Raw genomic sequence first — 24,735 nt, forward strand, 5'->3', positions numbered from 1 at the left:
ATGATGCTCATTAAGGACTACTGGCTAAAGAACACGTATGTCCATCAAACACCGATAGTCCGCTGCAGCCTATCCTTCCTCTGCTGCTGCACACACACAGCTGATTAAATAAATTGTGACACAAATGCCAAACCACTCAGTCAAATGTGGGCCGATCAATGCTGCTGCTAAATGACAGAATTTAGATACAGTTTGTAATAATAATCTTTAGCACTGTTTATGCTCCTGTTTGTGTAACTTTGCACACTCATGATAAAAAAGTTGAAGTGTGCCAGGAGAAGAGAGCTCCCTGAAGAAATTCTTGTACCAGTTGAGCTTAGTTTGCTCAGCTGGTACGGCCATTATTGCTTTTTCTTTTATTCAGCTTCTGCCTGCAGACAGCAGAGGCTCTGCCAATCGTTGGATTGTGTAAAACCTTGAAAGCAGCCACCATTTAAGAGAAAGCTTAATAACTTATTAGGAGCTTACAGCTTCATCAATGACTTCAGAACGACAGCGTGTCCCGCTGCCACCCACCCTCCGCTCCATCTCTCTGTCTACTTCAAGAAACAAATGAAAATGGATAAGAGCTGTCCTCAGAGCAGAGCAGTAATCACGCAGGCTTTGTGTTCAATCGCTGCTTTCTGTATAGAATACTGGTTACACGCTGTAAAACACAAAATCTATTCTTCACCGGTTCCCGTCAAATAAACTTTTTTTTGAAAGTTTTATTACACACAGAAAAAACACAAACATGGCAAATCCTACACATGTCACAACTGCTAGTGAGAGGATTCAGATGGTTTTACACAACCATCTGTAGAATGGGAACTTTACATTAAAAATCGCAGAGTGCGCAAAGTGACAGAGTGAACAGTCTCTGAGAGGAAAAGCTCACTTCTTTAAATTTCATTATAAATTCTCGTCTTGGTGACTTTTGGAAGTGTTATAAATCTTCATCTCCACCTCAGATTGCAGAATTCCCCCTGTGTACATAACACAATGAAACAGTTTCAACATTTCTACAGCAGCAGCAGCAGCAGCAGCTCTGGCACGTTTTCACCAGTCATTACTGTTTATCAAGACACCAACATCAGGTAATGTACACAAACACGTGACATTAATTTCCTCAGGACATAACCTTGACAGCAGGGGTAAAATATCAACTGTCACACATGGGCAAAAACACTGACCCAGGGTGAAGTGTCGCTCCTAATCTGAAGAGGAATGGTGGACAAGATTACTAATGACTATTTAAACAAATCTTTTAAAACCTACACATCTCTCTGTTGTTCTTTCCTGACGAGGACAAATATAGGAATTATTTTGAAAAACTGAGATTTCAGTATAACAAAAACAAAAAATACAGAATTAGAAGGCATAGAAAAACGGCATGTTGGTCATGGCATGAACAGCTTTAGATCCACCATCAAGATTACATAACAGATAACCAGCAACAGCACAGCTGAGAGACTCTTTAACATGCCTGTGTTACATGGCTACATCCCTTATCTCTTTAGCATCCTCCCTACTCCTCTCCATCCCCCAAAGGCTCCTTCCTCTTCTCATCCACCAGTTTAGCTGCTTCTCTAGCTCCCTCTTGGCCCTGAGGGTTGTCCTCCTCCTGCCCATCTGGCTTCTCTTCCATCTTTTCCCCCTCTCCCTCCCTCTCTTCCTCCTCCTCCTCCTCCCCCTGCTGCTCTTCCTGGTCCATGTCGAGCTCCTCAAAGGACGAGCCGCTGCCCACAGACTCGTCTGAGCCTCTGTCGCTGTGGTCCCTGTGCTTAATGTCTTCATTTTCATCCATTACATCCCTGAGAGGCAGGGAGGAAGCCAGGGAGGCGGCTGTGGACGCAGCCAGGGACGTCTCTCTGCTGTCCCAGGGCATGCCACCACTCACTGAGCTCACATCACTGTGAGAATCTGCACCTGCAGCAATATAAAAAGACAGATCCAAAAGGTTATATGACAGAGGGCTGTGCAACACTAACCCAACAAGCTAAATGTGGATGAACCAAGAACATCATTGCAAAATCATTTCTTGTATCACGTGTGGGTGGAATGCTGGCAAACAAAACAGCATGGAAGCCACTGATGATACTGTTGCTACTTTGAACAATGTGTGAGTACTTCTTTTATATGAAAACATGCAGTTTGTGGTTAAGATTTAAATTTCATTTGAATTGTGTTGGAAAAGGGGTTAATATTAACATCTCAGTGTGAAGGGAGAGAGGACAACTGAGTCTCACCATGGCTGTCACGCTGTTGGGCAGTAGGTATGCTGTATGTTGAGCAGGGTCTTAATGGGTTTTATTTTTAGTGTGAAAAGGGGCCCACCACACTTGGTTGGTTGCAATTTGCAACCATACCACTAGATGTCTCTAATGTAAATGCAACACACTGACCCTTTAACTCACTTAACATGATGCTTTGAATTTAAGCTCATCAGAGCTGATGTAAGGCTGTGAAGATATTTACATCCTCTGATCAAAGATGAGATATATAATGTTGAAACTCTGCTCACTTAAAATTCACAAGATATAGCTCAGAGAAACTGAACTCACCAACGCTCGGAGGAGCCATATATTTATAGAGACAAAAGGTCCTTCATATAAAGTCAAAGACCAGTCGTTAATGTGTTACTTGAATGTGATTATGTTGCATCGTGTTATTGAGCGCTGCCTGTAGCTTTGTGGATTATGAATGTTCTCGCTGCTGCTGTCTGCGACATGTGTAATCATGGAAAACGACTATTAGCCTAATTGATGGAGATTTTCCTCACCCACACTATCAGCTTGCTAATGCTTTCTGTCTAAACCTGATCCTAATTGGCCTTTGATCTATGATTCACTGTGACCTAATGACCATTCATTATCCCCGGCTACTGTTATTCAGAGGTGTTTTTGTGTGAGCGATCCAGAAGGGTACTGCAGAAATGTGCACAGCTGTGAAAAATTCAACAAAAAAAGGTCGACTGTAGTTTAAGTTTAAGTAAACCTGAAATAGATGGAATCACGTATCACACCTACACAACAAATATTATACAAATATCACAGGTAAGAAAATGTGCATAGAAACATTAAATGTGCTTGAACATTAATATCTGAGACAATATATACAGTGATTGATAAGTTTGTGGCCCAACGCAGGAGACAAGTTACACAGTTCTTGTAATATGAACACTAAATGTATTCATCTGATTTCGGGATACCTCTTCCCCAAAATGATTAAGGAGCTCAGCAGTCACCATTTTGATAGTGACGATGATGTCATCACTTCTGTGGATCACTGTCTGAAGATACCATCTTCTAAAAGGAAAGAATACATATCCGCCACACCTCCTGAACTATGTAGGAAGGAAAATGGACTTCTTTAAGCTTAGGCCACAAACATATTTATTAATGTTTTATAAATCAATTGTCTCCCATTGTTGTACAAAACATTTTATCTCCTATTGAGTCCTTTGTTTCTGCAAAGTAAAATGAAGATCCTTGAGATTAAATGTGTTTGGCATCTAAAATTGGACTTCAATATCTCCCTGGACACCAAACAACTACATCCTTTCCTTCTGTGTTCACACACTAAAAAAATATCTCATCCACACATCTATGTGTGTTTGCACTAAATGTGTCATCAGGGACCCAAATACAATAAACAGGGAGTCTCCAGGCTGCTCACCGAGGTCAGCCATTTCTTTTCATTCATTTGAAACTCTTCAATCTAATTATCACATCTTGCAGATCTGATCCTGTCTGGGGTGTAAAATAGCATATATATGGGAAGTCCATTTAGGTTGTTATAATCTCTATTTATGGGGCTGTTGATTAGCTGGCAGGTCCAAACCAAACCAGTGGGAGCGGTGTGGGCGTGACATGACATTGATATTACTTTAAAATGCATATAGAAAAGCCGATGTACTGATTCATACCCTATTAGCTAGGGCTTTTCCCATAGAGACTCTTTTTACAATACAGGAGATTTTATAGGAAATAATGGATCCATTTAGGGTAATTGGGTGCGCAGCTAACCCCCCCAAGGAAGACCCTCAACACACTGGACAGCTTTCACCCTCTCTACAACTGCAAGCAAGTCCTGAAATTGGTCCTGTGGTTGAAGCTTCTGAAAGTCTTTTAAATAACATTTGCCTAAATTAGTTGCTAAATTGGGCCCATTGGGATTATTAGCAGAGAATCAAGGTCTGGTTCTTCAAACTGTTTGAAACAGAGGAGGGAGTTTTTTAAGGAGGTAATTAGACTCACTAAGGGCTGAAGCATGCTGATGGTTTGCAGAATCAGAGTCTGAGTGGATGGCAAGAAAAGTGTGACAGGAAATGCACAAACCTAAATGTGATACAGTAAAATGGATCAAACTGTCATTTAAGGATGCTCATCTTAAAAAATTCAAAAGTATTAGCTGCTTCTCAGTTAAGGGGGCTCCTCCAAAGCACGGTCTCCATGAAAGCCACGCCTTGGTTTGTCACGTATATCTTATGGGGGTGATGTAATGGCCGATAGAAAATATCATATTTACAGTTTTTATATATACATATATATATATGCATATACATATATATATATATGTATGCATATACATATATATATATATATGTATGTATATATATATATATATATATATATATATATATATATATATATATATATATATATATATATATGTATATATATATGTATATATATATATACATATATATATATATATATATATATATGTGTATATATATATATATATATATATATATATACATATATACATACAGCTGTCTGTTCCATCTCTTGGGAGCTATAGATAATACTTACATTTGAAGATGTGCTTTTCACCATTAAAGTCCTGTTTGTGTCTATTATCTCAAATAGAAAGTTGTTAACACTCCGCACAACAACTCTTGGAATATGTTGGTACAAATGGTATAATATGGTAATAAGGTAATAAGGTTCGTGTCCTCAAAAGATATAACAAGTTTCTCGCAGTACAAACAGCTACTGCTGTGATCACCAGATGATCATTGAAGAGTTTTGTGTGTTTTCCGCTGTCTCTCTGGTGGAAGCAGGACAAAGGTTCAGGCACACTGAGGATGTGCAGGAAAGTCTATAATGCGGACAGTGGATGAAGGATGAAAAGTTGAAGTCAATCTCCCAGGTGCCAAAGCAGGATTTTCACAGTTGGCTTGTCAGACAAAGCTTAACTGATTGATCGGTCTCCCATTAAGAAAGCCTGGCTGTGTCTGAGCCTGAGGACACATGTGCACACACAGAAAAAAAAACTGAAAATGTGTTCTAAAGAGCATCAATTCATAAATCGCATATAATATATGAAAAATATTGCTAAAACACACATCCACAGCCACATACCTGCCCACAAACACATGACTCTTCTCATCTATTTTCTACTCACCATTATCGTACATACTTGAAAAATCAACTGCTGTTTAAATCACTTCCTCGGATTTAAAGACATTCAATAAATCTTTCCAAACAAACAAGCATTACCAACCTACTCAATGTCATTCAGTGAAAAGTCCCGCTACCCACTACCAAACACACTGCAGCTCCTCTTCTCCTCTCCTTTGAACAAAAAGACACCCGGGGTGTTTCAAAACAAGAAGCATGAAAAGAATCTTACACTCCAGCATCTAACGCCTGTAATGTGAATCTGTAAGGTCAATATTTCTTTCTTGATTTGGTTTGATTTATTAGTATTGTTTTGTCCATTTGAGGAATGCCTAACAATCATAATTCTGTAATTATTGTCATCATTATTATCAGAATGTAAAACTGAGTGTAAAAACCTTAGGTAATAAACACATTTTACCATATTTCTACTACTGTTGTTTCTGCAAAGTCTCTTTGTCTTTCATGCTTTGATTCAAACAGATTGAAACATGGGCTGGTTTATGACATTTCTCCAAGGTTCTAAAAATCCTGACCAGAATCAGCTCTTGAATCAGAGCTAATAGTGGAAAAGGAGTATGTGGCACCTCTGCACACATTCAGGTTTTTTGTTTTGTGCCTTCTTCTCTGTGTGCTTGTGGAGAAGGCTCATAAAGCCTCAGGATTTGCACAGTGAAAGATTTCCAACATGCATGTCTGCATTGTTGTCTGCACTGTTTATGTCAGTTCACGCAGTCCGGAGTAGATTCAAGTCTCATTAAAAAACTTCGACTTGTGTCTATTTGTGTAAATGTACCAAACAAAAGAGAGCCATGCTAACCATTTGCTGCCGACTTTATGTTAATACAAGCTAATCAGTACTCTGCTTTAGCTCCATTCCTAATACACAAGCATGAGAATGGAAGGCATTTCATAAGTCAGTCACATCAGGTTTGTTACATGGTTACACACTAACATCTAAAAGGGAGAAAGACAAAGTTAATATTAGATAAATCAAAACATATGAGTGAAAGCATTTATGTGTATTTGTGTATTTATGTGAGAGCGCATGATTATGTGTCTGTGTGTATGAGGATAGAAGGCAGTATTAACAAAATGAGTTTCTCCTTGTTTGATTATACATCAGTGCAATATCAACTTCAACTGTTTTCTAGCACTCAAGTTCTTATTAACTTTCTCATTTGTTAGAATAAGAAAACTCCATGGTGACCCCTATCTAAACATGCCAAAACTCACAACCATACAGAGATGTAAATACCTTCCATAAACATCTCTCACATTCAAGCACTGTTCACAGAGTGTCACATCGGACAGTGCCTGTTGTATATCAGCCCACCTCCACCCACTCTGCCCACTCCGACCCAAAGCCTCGCACCATTTTCTTTCTCCAGTGATTTGTACGCTGACAAAGTCAATACTGCCACGAGACCAACCCACATGTCCAGCGAGTTTCAAAGAGTAATGGCAGTGGAGAAGACATTGCGCTTGAAGACACATACTTGTAATGACAGAACAATTACAGATCCTCATATATCACATGTCCTCTGTGACCAAGGGCAGGACAAGAGTCCCACAAAGTAAAAGCTGTCACATATTTTCTCTTTGTTTGTTTCTAACTGACACAAGCTGTGGTCTCAACAGAGCAGAAACTTTCACCAGGCTTCACTGCAATAAGAAAGTGTTCACTTCATTCATAACAGATGGGTGAGGTCAGAGGTGTGGTCTGCAGCCAGGTGAAAGTTAAAGTGTGGTCAGCAAAAATATTCATGAGACTGTTAAAGGGGTCATGGTATGTAAATTTCTTTTTGTTTATTGCCATGCATGTCTTAAAATCATGTGTATGATCACAGTTGATGAGTTTGTTTGATTGGGCTGAGACCTGTGGCATGGCTGGTTGAACTTCTTTGATTTTTGTCTCCCACTATGTCACTCATTCTGGCCTGTTTTTTTTTAATCTGTGATAGTGGAGGGAAGGCATGTCCCCCATCAACAACAGCTTATTTGCCTCTCTGGTTTTATCTGTTTAATTACCTAACTCTTATTTACAGTCAGACAAATAGAAACTTCTCTTCTGTGGTTTGAGAAAACTTTTGTTGGTGATCCTGTCACTTATTTCCTGACAGTGTGTGGGAATGTGTGAAATGTAACCTGTAATGTCCGTTCCTCTGTCCTCATCAGACTCCTCTTCCTTCACCTCTGTTCTGACCTCCTCTTTCATTTCTGGTACAAAGAAGTCTGTCTGGCGGGACAGTGGGACCATGTAGTTGATGACGTCTGAGCTGCATATCTCAATAGTTGGGAATGCACACAGCTTCCTCTCCTGTTAACATGTGAAACAAAAAGGAAAGACACAAAACAGGAAGTTAGTTATACAACATAGACTAGCATCATCACAAAGCTGCTCCATGGTGTATTCTATAGTAATGCATATGCTGCAGAAGCTTTAAGAAAACCCCTGAATAATAGCTGATGTTCACAACTTAACAAATTTGTCCCTCTAATTAGGAGAGTGTTAACCTTTCATAATTACATTGTGCCAGGAGTGGAAAAAAGGCGGAAGCAAGCAAAGTCTGCACAAACTGTTACTACATTTAAGCTTAGAGCTGTTCATCTGCTGAGTTCACTGCTTCACACACACACACAGGAAGACAGAGGAGTGTGAATTCATCCTCATGACAATCAAATACAACAATCGGTCATTGCTTCTATAATCCTTTAAAAATAACCACAATAAAGACAGTCAGCACAAAGCGAAGCTAGGACTAAACGTGGAGGAAGATTTTAGACGGACAGAATACCTCAGATGAGCAGAAAATATCTGCCATGTGTAGCTTTAAAATGTCTTCACTTTGCTGACATAACACTTCACACATTAATATGAATACATGCCCTCCCGTGTGAGTCCATTAAAGTTGCATTACCATCCACATCGATGTGTCTACATTTGCACTCCTCAGCGGTGTGTGTAGAAAGTGGAGAGTTTATAAATATTATAAAATATATTCTCTAAAGCGGACATTAGCCTTGCATAATTTTGCATTATGCATCCATACAGTTCGTGAGGGATTGATGAGGAGTGAGCTCTCTGACGAGCCATCGCAGTCGACCCAGCAGGGTGAGCCGACAGGCTGGTCTGAGCTATGATCAGTCGCAAAGTGACAGATAAATGTTTATGTGAGACACATGACCAAAATGGCTTGGCATAAGCACTATAAGTCCATTGAAATCATCCTCTGTAACATTTTGCTTGACTCCATGACTGTAGAGCTCCCTCACAGTGGGGATTTTTTCATTTTCTTGTGCTACATTTTGCATTCCATCTGATCCATATGAACAGTTGGTGTATCTGCCCAACACTACTGCCAGATACTACAGTAATGAGAGCTGATGTGACACTTTACATGATGCAACTTTTTCCCTGACAGTCTGCAGCTGATCTGCCCTGCTGTGAGGGCTGAATCTGTGCTGTGGAGGTAAGTCCAACAGGAGTATTTGAACCTGCAGTGCTTCAGTAACAGATGTGCAACCAAAACATCACATTAGTGAATACAGTATAGCTTCAATTTGACTCTTATTCTGCATGACCAGCATGGGGTCGGTGGGAGCTATTGTGTCACAGCGAGAGTCGTAACAACCTAAGAACAGCCAGGGCTACAGCCACAATCACATTGACAGCTATGTCATCCCAACGGCCACAGTCTAAATCGTAGTTACAGACTGTCTCATCCAACCACAGCAACAGTCAATCCTCTGCTCTCCAACTACAATGATGCAGATATTTGCATGAGAAGCACTAAGAAATTAAATAACATTTTTCACATCACATAAAAATATGATGTTAATATATATAGATACTTTTGTGTCTGCGCTGTTGCAACAATGCAGTTTCCCTATGATAATCTTAATCTTAATATCAGTATATGTAAGCTCTTCCTATACAAAGTCACTTTGACCTAAAGCTGTGACTTGAAGGTGCAGTAGTGCTATAAACACATGCTGTAGATTGGAAGTATAAATGTTGGACATTAAGGTATCAGCAAAGTAAAAATAAAACCAGCTTTAAATTCATTTTTTTTAATTCATTTTTTTTAATTCAAACCTCCAAATTTTAAAATGACTTGACACTGAATGCATATTTCCCAAGAAGCACTTTCTGAGATATCTTGACCCTTTCTAACAGACATTGCACTTTAATAGTGTACACTGCCAAATAAAGAGACTGAATGGTTTATTCAGCTGCGACTGGATAACTTCATTTTTATGTTAAATAGCTCTTGTGTGTTATCTGTTCCTTTGTTGCGGATCCCTTGTGGTTTTCTTGCACATATTATTTCCCACATGGGCATGCTAACAGATGGATCTCACACTCTTTCTAATACACACTATACACTACACTATAATACTGACTTTCTTTGAATTTTTATGCTCATGCTGCTCTGTCTCTTACTGTGTGAATGTTCTTAGATTTTCATGAAAGCCTCCTCTCTAAAGTTTAAGTGAATGTTGTCATGGCAGTGAGACAAAAAGGGGGCTATTCTGAGAAGGAAAAAAGCTGGTCAGTCTAACAGCAGCCACCTGGCTCATTTTCCTTAGGGTCAGGCTGATCTTGGCTGATTGATTGGTTTTAATCTAATCCCTGCAGAATACAGCTGTGGGAGATGGTATGAATCACCTGGCTGTTACACAGAAAGGCTCCTGTTATGGGACTGCCTATGTAAATGAGTGCCCATCTCCTTGAACCCGTTCCAATAATGAGCAGGGAATCCTAGACAAAGAGAGTTCGCTACAGTATAGGAGAGCACATACATGTCTCCAACATATGCTCTAACAGATATGAGAAAGCAAACAGCATATAAGTGATGATTTGCTTCACGTGTGCATTACAAGCAGCACCTTGTTAAAACTTTTTATATTCCCTGTATGTCCGAGGTGTCAGTCACCCTGTGCTGGGAGTTTTTACTGATTAACACAGCAGAATGAGGACATTTTTTTCTACAAATGTATAACATCATATTCAAAGGTGCAGTAATTAGTGCTACTTTTGACAACACCTTATGTGAAGCTAAGTCAAGCATCTAGTGAAACTCTGGAACAGACACAATGGTACTTACTGTCATCTTTGACAGTGTAACTTTCATCTGACTTGATCAAAACTAGTAATTAGTGTCACATTGTTCACTCCTTCATGTTTTATCTCATAATCCGGTAAAATGAGCATTCACAACTGACAGACAGGGCTTGTTAAAGAAGTGCAAACCACAGATAACAGATAATACACTTATAATACCACTGTGCACATGTGTGGCTACTGAGCTGGTGTAGTGTCTATGAAACACTACATGAGTTCACTAAGAAGATGGAGGGGCTTTGCCGTTGTTTGTGTCTGGACAGAAATCACATGACAATGTATCTGTATGATGACCTGCTGAATAAGCTACATGATCCCTGCTCTCTGTGTTGCCTGAGTCTGAAAGCGAAGTGCAAAAGGGAAGCCCAGTGGTTTAACCCTTTGCGGCTTCACTATCTCAGGCCTGTTTAACAGAAACAATGGCGACCACTGCCACTTCACATTATTTACAAATGGCTCCTTTATTGTCTTTTGTGGAGTGGAGTGGAGATTTCATGCTCACCCTTCAAACAGAAGTGTTTATTACACGGTGTCCATCCCTGCAGGTATACAATGTTTAATCTGGGGTTATAAAACTCATTTTAGTTCCACTTTCTTCTGATATCCAGCTGCCCTTTGATGTATTTCAAAGCAGTCTGTGACACTCTATGTGTGAATATTGAGGTCATTCCCTATCGCCTGCCCTCTAATGGTAAAATGTAAAACCACTCCAAACTAGACTGGACTTTATACACAGCTGTCTCCACCTCCATTTGTCTTTGTAAACACAGCACAAACCATGCACCTATTAAAAATAATTGGCTACAATATATATACAACCTTTTCCAAGTAAGTCTTTTACGGTTGGGCGTTTAATTAAACACACATAGACACAGATGGCCAGGAACTTTTAAGTGTTTTTTTATTATTATTTTAAACATATATTTTATCTTTTTATTTGCTACACTATTTTGTTCTTGTAATGCCCTTGATTTGAGAAAATTCAGAAATATAATGTTTTTATTATTACATGCAGACCAAAGCAGGTGTCCTCTTTGGAAGGTACATTTCACTGACCACTAATCCGTATTTCCTCTCACTGGGAAATGAATAAATAAATAACAGACAGATTAACTGTCCTGTCACAATCAAATCAGGCTCCGGGCATAAATGTTTTAATTATAAGACAAGCAAGATGTTCTATTTCCTCCCAGTCCCCTTTAATGGCCTCTGCCTCCATGTCTGCCGTCTGATTGGGTGCCATCTATTTCCTTATCATAGAGTCAACATGCATCCACTTAACCTGGGTCTGCGTCTTGGCACTGCTGGGATTGAAATGCACTCTCCTGCAGGATACAAAGGCCAATGAGACTGAACCCTGTGAAAGCAGGTCAGCCTGCAGACTGAGCAACAGACTCAACAGTTGTAATCATCATCACTTTAAATGTATTCTCTCAAGACTGATACATAATACAAAGGAGAAGTAAGTTAAAAGAAACACTCACAAAAGTGCCACTAAAACAACAATAAAACCACTAAACCCCTAAAAGAACTATTCCACATTACCTTTTCCTAACCTTGATAACAGCATCTGGGTCATTTTACATCCTGGGCCCCGCACCATGTTCAGCAGCTTCACTTCTTAATAATTAATGATCTTGCAGCACTGAAGTGTTTTGGCTATTAAATGTGTTAACCTTAAATATGTGGAGAAAGAAAGTGATTGATAATAAGTCATCCTGATATATATATAGAAAAAAACAATTTAAGTGAGGTGATTTTAAAGAAAATATTGACAATAAGAAACGTCCTCATTTTTGATGCTTTGCAGAAAGGAATCAGGGTGCTTTAACATCAATTTTTAACTAAGTAACAAATAATGTAGGATAATGGGCTTAACCTAAAATGCTTTGAACTGTGAGTCCACCATTTAACAGAACAGAGGACAATAGTGCAAGCATCAGCTCTGCAGAAGTGTCCTCGACCACACTGAACCTTTTTACATTCCCAGGGTACTACTCTCTGGCTGACGTTTTACCTCCAGTGGAAGATAAAAGTGTCACTTTTTGTATTACTGCTCATCAAGCATCCTTCCAGGAGCAGCCTATTTGCAGTTGTAACAATCCAGATAGGTTTTCTAATCTTCATAAGCCGAAAGTGACAGTCCAAAGCCAAACTGCTTCTCAAATATCCAATGAGCAAGGCCAGATTACAGTTATTTAGGTGAAATAATTGAAAAAGATATTCCCCATCAACAAAAGCAAACAGTTTTAAGAAGCTACTGTTGTTAAAGAAACCGATTAGAGGTTGATGTATTTTCAGTGTAGACAAGTCATTTGTGATTGGAACAGTGAATGTGTCTTTGAGAGCAATGTGTTGTGTGTGGTATGATCAGGGACAAACAGATACAGGGAGGGTCTCATGGGACTCTGTGGTGTCTTTGACCTCTCTGGCAGCTGCTCTGTGAATACACTTTATCCCTCCACCAATAGAAATACCAATAAGAGAAAAGTAAACATAGATAACAACACTCCTGGAGCTAGATTTACTGCATCACTTAACTAAATATGGCCACAGAGTAACTGGGCCATAAGTACAGCAGAGGAGCTCAATAACGGACACAGAGCATTTCAAACTTTCACATATGAAATGTATTCCACCCTCTCAGGTTTGATAAATAATATTAACACAAACAAGCTTCTACTTCCAGATGTGTGTTGAAAGATATGACATTTCAAAGATCTGATCATTAGGTTGCTTCTTCTTTTTCATGTCTCATCTCTCAGCTCAGTGTTTGTGCTCAGTTGCTGTTCTGGCTGCTGGCCAGAAAAAAGACAGAGAGGCGGAAAGAGAATCTCACTCACAAGAGGCAGCAGGCTGACAAAGTCAAGGAGCAAACCACAACAAATATAAGGAGGTCTGACTTGAAATCGACCCAGACAGAGGGGTGATTTTTACTTCACTTCGCTCAGTGCACTTTCAGAGATGCACAACACGCTCTGCATATAAACAACAAAACAGGTCGATTCCCAGAGAATCCCAAACATATATGTGCATGGTCCACCTACAAGATCCACAAAATGGAGCTCCAGACTTCCATGCAGCAGGCTGAGGTTTATGTATCCCAACACATTCTCACACAGGAGTTCGATTTTGGAATTCTAGGAAATTCAAAGCAACACTTCTTTGAATAGATATAAACCAGGCAGGTAGAGAAAAAATATCCACAACAAATCCCTTTACCACAATTCCAGCCATAGTGGACATCAGCATATGATTTTGTGTGTTAAATCACCCTAAAGCTCATATTTTAGAGGTGAAGAAGAAGAGTGGAATTTGGAGACAATTTTCTACTTCACCTAAACATAAACAGTGTTGGTCCATTGGTTTGAAGTTCCGGTCTATAATGCTTAACGCTGGCTAACTTGATTTTTCTTAGCCAAACAGGAAGCAGTACTTCTTCCTTATGTGATTGGCCATCTGAAAAGCCAAGAAATGACTGTGTTATACCTGGCTGAACACAATTTGTGACAGGTAGCCCATGATGATGGCAGATTACCATGCGGGGGGGGGCTGTTTTTTGTGGGTTTGTTTAAGGTGTGTTGGTCCACCGCTTTGAATTGTTTTGAGTAGTAGCTCACAGAACTATTGTGCCTAAATACACCCTTACAGAGCTGCTAGCATGGCTATGGGTCCTTAGGCTGGGTCTCACTTTAACTACATGATGACAAGCATCCATTGTTTAACACTTGGCATCCTGATGCTCATACAAACACCATCTAGGTGATTACAAGATAGTGAATGTGCACATGGAAGGATAGGAGCTTAGAGGCAGCATAAGTCTGTTCATGTTTTTCATGCTGCCTTATGATACATGATAGGTTACTGCAGGCCAGGAAGTGCTGTTGCTTCTATGTTTACACTCCTACTTAGCTACACTACTTGAAAGCAAACACTATATTGTCGGTTTTAGTCACGGTAATCAGCTTTTTCATTCCATAGCCAACCAAACACAAAGAAATCTCTGATACAAGACACACCTTTTTGTACCAAACAATAGCTTCAATTGAAAATAATACAATGTCATGACTTAGTTCATGACAATTATCTAAGTCAGTTTCCTTCTTAACCAAGAAGCTGATGCTTGAGTGGGAGTGCATTTACTAAGAAAGTCAATAGTTACAGCATCACAGATTATTTCACCAGCCAAAGGTGAGTTCTTCCTTTACCTCACTATCATTTAAAGAAACAACTGATTCTAAGACAGAAAAAGCTGTAGTCTTGTCAGCGGTAAGAATATATGACAGCACACCTCCCCCTCAGGGGAAAGATGTGAGATATGGCTGTGGAGCGATGGTGAATAATGAAAAGAAGGCAGAATGTTCCTTCAGCCCTTTGTTCATAGTCTATGGACCCTACTGCAAGCTGGAGAAAAAAACATCCTGTAGTCTCTTCATCACAATAGGTTATGTACAGAACACACACTCCATACAAATACACAAACATCTATTTATAGCTGGATGATTTCTCACCCTGGTCCACAGCACACAAAAACGACAAATTAATACAAAAGCAAGGCGACTCGTGGTGACAATTGGAGGCGGTCCCCCGAGTTCTCTCTTCCCCCTGTTCTATTTACTCCCACTGCACTATTACAGCCACAATCCACCCTACTCACACCCACCATAACCTCATCTCCCCTTCTTGTCTGTGGAGAGAGACAAAAACTCTACTTCACACCTCTGCAGAGGTGTTCAATTCAGACTGTCCCTCATGGTCACACACTTCCCTGGAACAGAGTATTTTTATTCTGCCTGCAATAAGGCTATTTTCTGCACCCCTCTCAGCAAGCCCATGCCTCCTCCGTCACCATCTTGCTTCCATGCTCATGTGGAAGCAAGTGGATGCAGTGGGGATGTTTGGACTGTATAATATGGCATAGCTGTGAAGACTTTGGTGATGAAAGAGCAGAGAGCAGTGCAACGGGTTTGTTGCAACCTCTCTGTGCACCCGTCCAATCAATAAGCACAAACACTTGATGAGCTACAAGTATAGTGACTCTGTCAGCAGCTGCTCTGGTCTCCAGAGCACTCCACAATTGATCTGGTGAGCTGGAAAGGGGTGAGAAGCAATAAGAACAACTTGCTCCCAACTGTGGAATGTAAAATTCCCCTCCATTAACTTCTTCTGACCTAAGAGCGTGTAAACATGCAGATTGATACAAAAATAAATAAAAACAGACCAGGTGGCACTATAAAATATACAGATGAAGTTTTGTTCTACACACTACATAAGATGAGGTCCTGGACAACAGAAAACGTGTACATATTCTTCTAGCTGCATCTCTACATGTTTACAGGGGCAGGTACTTGTTGCGATTGTTGATAAAAATGGTGACCACAAGGTTTTCCATGTAAAATGTGTTTAATGTTATTCGTTTACAAAAGAGCTCGCAGCGTCAGGGGATCTTGATCCTGAGTTTACTGGATTTTTGATGCTGTATCGGTCCCATTATTATATGACGTCAGGCAATATGTTCCATAATTTGTCATATTTGGAAGATGTATTGTCAAATCTGTTAACATGTTGTCAGGTGTCATCTAAAACCTGAGCCATATTTAGCTATGCTGGATGGTCCCAATATTAACTAAAGAGTTTGGGTGTTGGATAACAGGGCTGAACCATGGGGCCAATCTATTAGCACACTTCATTATAATACCAGACAGCATGGTGGATTCTTATACATAGTATTTTTACAAGGATGCTGTAGTTTTAATTTTTTGTTATTGATTTGACTTCTCCAGTGACCGACTTCAGCTTTCATTAGATTTGGGATTCTAAGTTTTTCTTTTGCATCAGAGCAATATTTTCCCTGTCTGAATTTCATGTAAGCATTTGCATACAAAATCAGGCAATGTTGAATGGCTTTTTCGTATCAACATGAATGAAAACATGCTGAATGAATTTCAGGGTTCCTAGAGCTAAAAAAAAACCTTCAAGGAGGAAACTTAATATGCCTACAAGGTCTGAAGTAAACAGTGTACAAAAGCAAACAGCTTCACAGCAGCTGTGAGATTTCCCTGTAAAAAACACAGAAGAATACGAACGAAGGCCATTAAGAAACCCATTGGAGAGGTTTGCAGTCAATTAGTCCTAGACAATAAAGCTTCCAGATTCAGTGAACCATTGCTCAGAAAGAAGGATATGGAAATATAGTAAGTAATATGAATAGTGATTAATTTTAAACAGGCAGACAGATCCCCTCTTCTAATTGAGATCTTAATCTGGGAGTCTAATGTTGGAGATATTCACATCTCTATTCTAATGAGATACAATTAGGAGGAGGGGATGTGGACAGCAGCGGCTGTGACATGGACAGAGACTGAACCGTCTATCCTCTGCTCCTGTAGGCCTCTTATACACAGATCACCTTACATATAAGCCTCCACACTGCTGCAGGGTCTTTGCACAAGCAAAACCCAGAGGCATTTAGTGGAAACAAAAATTATTAGTGAATCATTTCTGACCTGTCAAAGTGAAAAGAGCTTGATTCAACAGAAATGGCACTTTGTTAAGTTTCAGCAGTATAATGATGCTCCACAAAAAACCCCATAAAAACTAAGGGCAGATTATTAGATTGTGTCTATGTCCCTGTGGTATATTTATAGAGGCAACCACAGCCGATCAATGTCTACACACACACACACGCACACACACATCTGGTCCAGACATAATTAAAAGTTATGAAAGGCAGCAGCAAGAAAAAACTATTGTACAAAGACAGGAAAAAAGTGATTAATGTGGCAGCAGAGTGATTAATGTGGCAATAATGAGTTCTGTCTCATGTTTTGTGAGATTTGGCACAAAAAAAATATTTTAACAAAGAATGGAAAAGAAATAATGGCTGATGAAAATCCACCCTCAATCCACACATCAAAATTCCTAATCAACAGAGAGAAACAGAATCCTGTTGATCAGGATTCATTTGAGCAGTTGTCCTGGCCTTGAAGCCCCCAAAATTGGCCATTGGGCATTCTACAGCCTCTCTATGAATAAACCATGCGGAGACCAATTCCTGGCAGGAAGAGGGTGCACAAACCAAATCAAGTTAAACTAAACACAAGAAAGAAAAGGAGTTAAACCAGACTTATATTCTGTATAAGATCCATGTGTCAGTATAGAACAGATTCACAGTCTGGTGTAACTAATTGTCAGAGGTCTCAGCTCTTCATGTGAGACAGTGAAGTCTCCAGTTTTGGATACTTTTTTCTTTTTCTTTTTTAAGTCTAGGAGCAGAACAGTAAGACTTTAACATCCCCATTGTGTCTTGGAGCTCAACATGACATCTCCTTAACTAGAGAGCCAATTTCAGAAGCTCTGTCAGATCATCAAATGGATCCTCACAGCCTGGAAAATTTAAAGTGAGAATTGAAACGAGAGAATGCACACAATTGTTGATGGGTTAACAGATATGGACACCAAGCCAATAACATGGCTCTGAAATCTGCTACTGAGAAGATGAGTAGTAGAAACAAAAAATTACACAATTACAAGGTTTAGACCCAAAAATCCCAAACATCTGGACATCCCCTCTGTTCTCCAGTACAGCTTGAATATGGAGCTGAACTCTCAAATGCTTTTTCAGCTCCAGCCTGTTGTCAGGTCCATTTGACACCCATCCCAACATATAGTCCTCAAAGCAGTAGTGCCAATATCTAATTACTGGCACAGCACAGTGGCTAATGGGAGTTTAATTTTGTTTGAGTCTTTCAATTAACCCCCATAAACGGCACATAGAGCCGACAGAACAGCAATCATGGAGGCAAACAAACTTCACTTCCACAGCCACAATCTGTGTAAATGAAACAGAGAAAAGGAAACAGGAAACTGGAACTAATCTTATGACTAATGGCATGTTTTAAGTGGAACAAAGGATAACAATTTGTTTTCACATCACGCCTCCATCCCCAAAGACCAGGCGAAAAAAAAACACAGGGAGGGATGATCCAGTGTCAGCCACACGACACAAGCTGTTGGGTCTGGGTTAAAGTCGCCATTGCCCTGCTGCTGTCCACAGGGCAAGAACCATGTTTAAGCCACAGGCCACCCTTTATTAAAGCTCTGTCAGCGTGGCACAACGGCAGGCTAATGGTTACAATTAACAATCCCTTCTGCTGACAGAGCGCCGATCTGAATGCTCCTTGCTGCCTGATCCTGCCCTAATCACTGTGTTTTATGGGTGCAGTGAAAGAGAAACCTGAGCCAAAAGATGGAGCAGGAATGTGAAGAAGGAACAGATTTACCGAGAACAGAAGAAGTAAAAATGAGAAATCTAACAATGAAAGGAACTTTGAGAAAATAAAAGAGAATGTGTCGGCTTTTGACAAGCTATAGGATGCGGTGCTATGATTTCATAGATGAAAAAAGCTCTATTACATTACAGAACATAAGAGAAAAACAATTCAGTTTAAAGGCAGTTTTAGAGGTTTGTACTATACATTTGCAGTAAGTTTGAACAAAAAAATGGCTGTTTGAAGGAATTCCTACAATTTTACTGGTTCTTTTGTAAAAAAAAAAAAGGTAACATTAAATTTGTAACCATCTCATAACACGATGAGAAAAACTGTGTACCTTTTGATATTACTGCTTTAATTATTTAGTTATTCAGAATAAAGTTTACATGGTTATTGGCAGTCTGCAGCTAACAGGCCATCTGGAGGAGTGGGAGTTTTTTACTGGTGGGCTGGTGATGAGTCTAGCAACACCAAATATGAAATCAGGAAGAAAAATTATCCTGTTTTTTGATCCTTTGGACCACCTGGCTCCATGCAGATGTGAGTCTGGCAATGTTTAAATTAACATCTCATGAGTGCATTTTTATTTTTTTAATGCTGTTAGCTTCACTTAAATACATTCTGTCTCTAAAACACTCACCTGACAATGACAAAGTATTTGTGTGACGCTGTGTCCAAGACAACCAACAAATATTTAAAATATTATTTTAAAGCCCAGATTTGAAAACAACAATACATACACACTTTCTAAGTAACAAATTAAAAAAATGCATACAGAAAAACAACTTGCTGATTGTCTTTTTATCATCACTGTGTTCTGCTCATACTTTCCTCACTCTTTTCATATAACAGCATATCACCTTGCTCCAGAGGGAACTTATGTCTGCCCCATCTGCCTTCCTAAAGCTCATTCAATTTGGCTACACCTCAGTGAGTCTAAATTACAATTTAAATGGCTAAGAAAATCCTCATCAGAAGAGCCCTGTGTTAGAGCAAACCCCTCCATTAACAAGTCTATTTCAATGGTTTCCTTCACTATTTCTGTCCGTCTGTGCAAAGTGTATTTCCAATGGCTGTCACTCCACCTCTGATAGGTACTTATTATGTGCTGTGCCCGGAGGTAAAACTTTTAACTTCCAATCGACTGTCTCTTTTGAAATTCAACCAGCTTTTATAACTACTGTTTTTACAACACTGAACCCAAAGATATTGCTTTCTACTGTTTCTGAAACTTTCTAAAAAGTTTTTGATTTAATTCAAAGCTTCTTTGCAATGTTTCATACTGCATGGTATTTTATTGATGATGCTGCATGACTGAAAAATATAAAAGTAGTTAACATTTCCTGACATTGAAGTAGTCTGACAAAACTTCGGAGCAAACACCAGACACAGTGACACTGTTAGGACGGACATTTGTCCATTAACCGCTAGGCTGACACTTTTATTTTGACCTTTACTTTCAATTATTTCTATTCTCAACTTGTCAACAAATGTCTAATTGGATTGTACGGTTCCATAGACAGGTCTGTGTCAGCAGAGTTGCTTACAGTCAGGCCCAAGCAGCCCTGAGGCTGCTGTATAAGGCTGTGCAGGTAAAAACTACAGGAATTGTCAGGCCACATCAATTAGACATAAATTATTTAGTCTTCCTGATTTTGAATGCAGCCTCAAACAAGAGTGAATCAATATTTTTTCTCTTCCTGACATAATGTACTGAGCTGCAGTGTATGAAAGTGTCGGGATCTGGATGCAAAGTCTTTCAAATAAAACATTTCACAGCATTAGTTCATTTTACTCTGGCACATCTGAGCACTTCACACAAACCTCTGGTTGGAGGAGAACCTGGAGCTTGTCAGGTACACTTTTATGATTTTTGATAGGAGCTGACAGACACATAGATGATACAAATGTGTCAACGATGAGTGCTTCTTAAAGAGAAAGACATGACACTGACTTCAGTCTGACAGTCTTCCTAAAAAGACACTTTTGCACAGGAATGTGAAGGAAACTGAAGCATTATGCAGCTCAGCCAAACAGTCTCACTGAGACCGAGAATGTTCACTAAATGCACAACTGGTACAAGACTATACACTGCTGCCATACACCACTGTATATAACCAGTAGCCTCAATACCACTAATGAGCACTTTGTGTCAATGTGGATTAACAAAAAAAGGGGAGTGAAACTGCAGAAAAATAATTGTTTTGGGAACACACACATACAGTTCATCAGATGGAAGGGTGCAAAGATCTATCAGTGCAGGTTTATCCTCTTAAGATCTTAAGCTGTAGGATTTTTCCTGCTTTCCTCACCTTGTTCGTCTTACTGTGCAGAGACAGGTAGGTACTCCATCCTGTCAACTGTCTGCCAACTTCCACTTATGTGGTTTACTCTGTTTTGTTCTACCCTTGCTATGGGCAGCTTAACTGAGCTTGTTGCTATGGCAACCGCCTCAGCCAAAGATCCCCCCTCTCCCTGTTTTCCATGGAGACCGGATACTTTGATAATCTGAGGGATTGCAGAGGACGTGGTGGAGAGAGGGTGGAGGGGGCGGCCAAATGTCTTCTGAAGCATGGGAGTCCTTTCAAAAGAGAAAAGAAATGCCACCAGTGATACTGTGTGTTCATGAGATCTATTTTCTCTTTTAAGAGCTACATTTATTTTCTACTAACTAGAGATAAAACAAATTAACAGATTATGGCATCTTTAAAGATTTTTCAGGCTTCTTAAGATGCTAATATTTATGATCATCCTAACACGGTATTGCCTGTGGTCACAGATACTGACCTTGTGTATCAATAATCAAACAACATTGGCCTCACCAGTTAAGATTCTTCTCAACCTTTTTAACAAAAATAACAACAAGCTAAAATTAATTCTTGTCACAGAGGGGATTTCAGAGTATACTCATTGTCATAAAGGGACTTCTTTCCAGCTTTGTATTTTTACTTTGTGGCTCAACATGATTTTAATATAATGATTTGTAATGTTATGCATCCTTCCATTCAGCCTCTGTTTAGGTTAGTTTTAGGTTTAACTATCTGCAAAAAAGAAATGCAGTTCTCATTATTATACTTTCATTGGTGCAACAATGATTCACTGTGTTCTTACTGGTTTAGACTTAGTTAAACTATATCTACATAGAGGACGCAACAGTGAGTCACAATGTTTCTACAGTGACCCAGATTTGAAAAACCAAATTCTGGATCAGGAGGTCATTTGAGTTTTTACAATGAACTCACACCACCCCACATGACTTGGTGAAGAGAAGATGAAGACAAGTCATATCAGATTCTGTGACGTTTGTGTGCAGTAATAGAATTAAATTTCACATACATATATATTTAATCTATTTGTTGGTTTGCTCAGACTAAGAACAATTACACAATAAGTGGAACCAAATTAGTTTCAGGTGATTCATTCAACAATGTACAAAAATATTCTTCAAACTAATTGTTTCCATTTTCAGTCTCTTCTGTTTCTTTGTCAAAAAAAAGAAAAAAGTTGCCCCTGAGTTAGCCTCATGATGTTAATTGAATTTATGATGAAAATTATAATAAAAAGGAAATGATGAAAAATGCAATTATTAAATAAATGAAGAACAATGAAAAAATTTAAAGTTATAAAGTAATAAAACTAATGGAAACATTTTGTTTTCGATAACCATTAGAGATTCAGAAGAGACAACCTATGTAATAAATAAACATATGGTAAATCACCAGGTGACATAAAATGTGAATCTTCTATAAGCATTGCTCATTTAAATCTCCCACAAACCATTACACTGCATCAACAGAACAGTCCGGGTGCCTGTGGGCAGAGAAACACAGAAAATGAGCCTATATGCAAATGAATGAGGGAAGGAGAAAAATGTAAATGTGTTCCCCGCTTTCCACATAAAACAGAGATGCAATTTATCTTCATTTTGGCCAAATATAAAAAAGTTCCTCAGACATAAAAATATGGGGAACAATAAGCTGCCAACGAGTCTCAGGGGACAGTGGATCCATACGAAAGTATTCCTTATAGCTGAGACTGTGCCTGTGACAGGAGGGAGATGAATGAAGGTGCAGCAGATTGTTCTGTTCTCAACAGTGGTGGAGTGATGCCATTATGTCACATTATTAATGCGCAGCAAACAGGGGGCTCCATTCTGGAGTGCCGATCATCAGCTGATTACAACTGTCAGAGGCAGCAATAGGGATGTAACACACACACACATACATACCTACACACACACACAAACACAGTATTACATGGTGAGGAATGTGTCGGCAACAAATTTGACTTCCCACCAATGTGAAAAGGATCCAGAAAACTCTATTTATAGTACATTCTCTGCAATTACCAGACGTGTAGAAGCAAAGCAGCACACCCCCACATACACACACACAGCATAAACTCAAGGTCTTCCCATGACTGATGTTATCAGTTCACCTGGCTCACAAGCACTGAACTGTGTGGGAAAAACATGTTACCCAATACAGTACATGTACAGCATAATTACATTCACGTTACCTATACTTCATGCCATAGCGAAACAGGCTGGCTTGATTACACATCAAAGACTAGAATAGCTCAATGAGGTTTTGGACAAGAGCTAAGACCACCTCAACATAAAAACAGGGGGGCAAATTCTTAAAAAAAAAACTCTATCTTGATATGAATTAATTCAAGCAATTTTTATTATGCATGTTTGTTTTAACACAGACCAAAGCAAATGTTCAGAATACTGGCTCTCTGCATCACATTTCAGGGACTTGTATAGTCTATCCACTTAATTTCCGATCTGTCTTTGGCCTTATGACTGCTGGCATTCAGCATGGCTCCTGCAGGCTTGAACCAGGTAGGTGCGATACATGCCATAAGCCATACATATAAGAGCCATAAAAATACACATCACAAGAATCCAGAGTGGAGGAAGAGGATGATGTTTAGCAATCTAATGGTCTACATGTGCTCTTTAGCCCTCTACTCATGTGGTACTCTTCATTGCACTCGGATGAATCCCATCAACGTCTGCCGTCCTGCTCAGCTAACGGCTCAGTGGCATGAAGATGTTTATGGTATTTCACACCCTGCCCTGCTCTGCCTCATTCCTCTGAGCGACAGCTTCCTGAATGGCATTAATAAATTGAGTCGCCCTGCTGGCTGTCTTCACTTTAGTTCACAGAGGAACAAGCATTCAGCAATTATAAAGGACCTCGAGTCAAAAGGGTCAGTTTGTCTGAAGCATTTTATCATCTGTAAAATACTCACTGTACAGTGTAAGCCTGTAAACTGTTTGCTTTCATATACTGCTGAAGGGAGAGTTTACATGATGTCAATAAAACACCTAGTTTAAAGGGACTCAGACTGTTTCGCTGAACCCACATGAGGATTACCAATGCTTTCATACTGCATCTGTTTCATCATCCATGGTTTTAAAAGGCTACTGCTGGAAGGCACGTTTAAACTAACCCATTTGTATTCATCATCATCTCACATGGACTCACACATGGACATCACTGTGTACCATTAACCTTTCCTCCTGGTCTTAATGTTTCCAATAAACAAACAATAAAATGACAGTGGACATTTAAAGCTAAGGCACGATACACACATACAGTACATACATGCCGTGGTGATTTATGAAGAACGTGAAGGGGAGGTGTTGAGGCACGTGCTTTAGACTGCTGATCCATAATCTGTGGCATGTCGAATGTTAAAATATCACATCTGCCCTTGAGAAGAGAAGCCCTCATCTCTCCCACTATCCCCGGAAACAGCTAAATGATTTAACTTAGTGCCAGGGACGAATGCAGCTGAAAGGAACATACAAGTGTTTATCTTCTTTTTTGGCATGCACCTTATATTAATTGAACATTAACCCTGGGCCAGTTCCTGGAGCATGGTTCTCTGTGTATTTTAAAACATGACTTGAATCATGTTAACAGTTAAACTAAGG

At 39.5% G+C, this 24,735-nt stretch overlaps 1 protein-coding gene across 1 annotated transcript in view; it reads right to left on the bottom strand.

The window, feature by feature from the left end:
• Nucleotides 1-687: 687 nt before the first annotated feature.
• Nucleotides 688-24,735, bottom strand: part of tex264a (testis expressed 264, ER-phagy receptor a) — a 60,195-nt gene continuing 36,147 nt past the window's right edge. The window contains exons 3-4 of the mRNA XM_028407187.1: nt 7,536-7,707; nt 688-1,908 (exon numbers count right to left, since the gene is read on the bottom strand). Of these exons, the coding sequence (XP_028262988.1) occupies nt 1,508-1,908; nt 7,536-7,707 (573 nt within the window). The 3' untranslated portion in view covers nt 688-1,507. The remainder of the gene's footprint in view (nt 1,909-7,535; nt 7,708-24,735) is intronic.

This window comes from Parambassis ranga, chromosome 5, assembly GCF_900634625.1.
Source record: "Parambassis ranga chromosome 5, fParRan2.1, whole genome shotgun sequence".
NCBI classification, from domain to species: domain Eukaryota; kingdom Metazoa; phylum Chordata; class Actinopteri; family Ambassidae; genus Parambassis; species Parambassis ranga.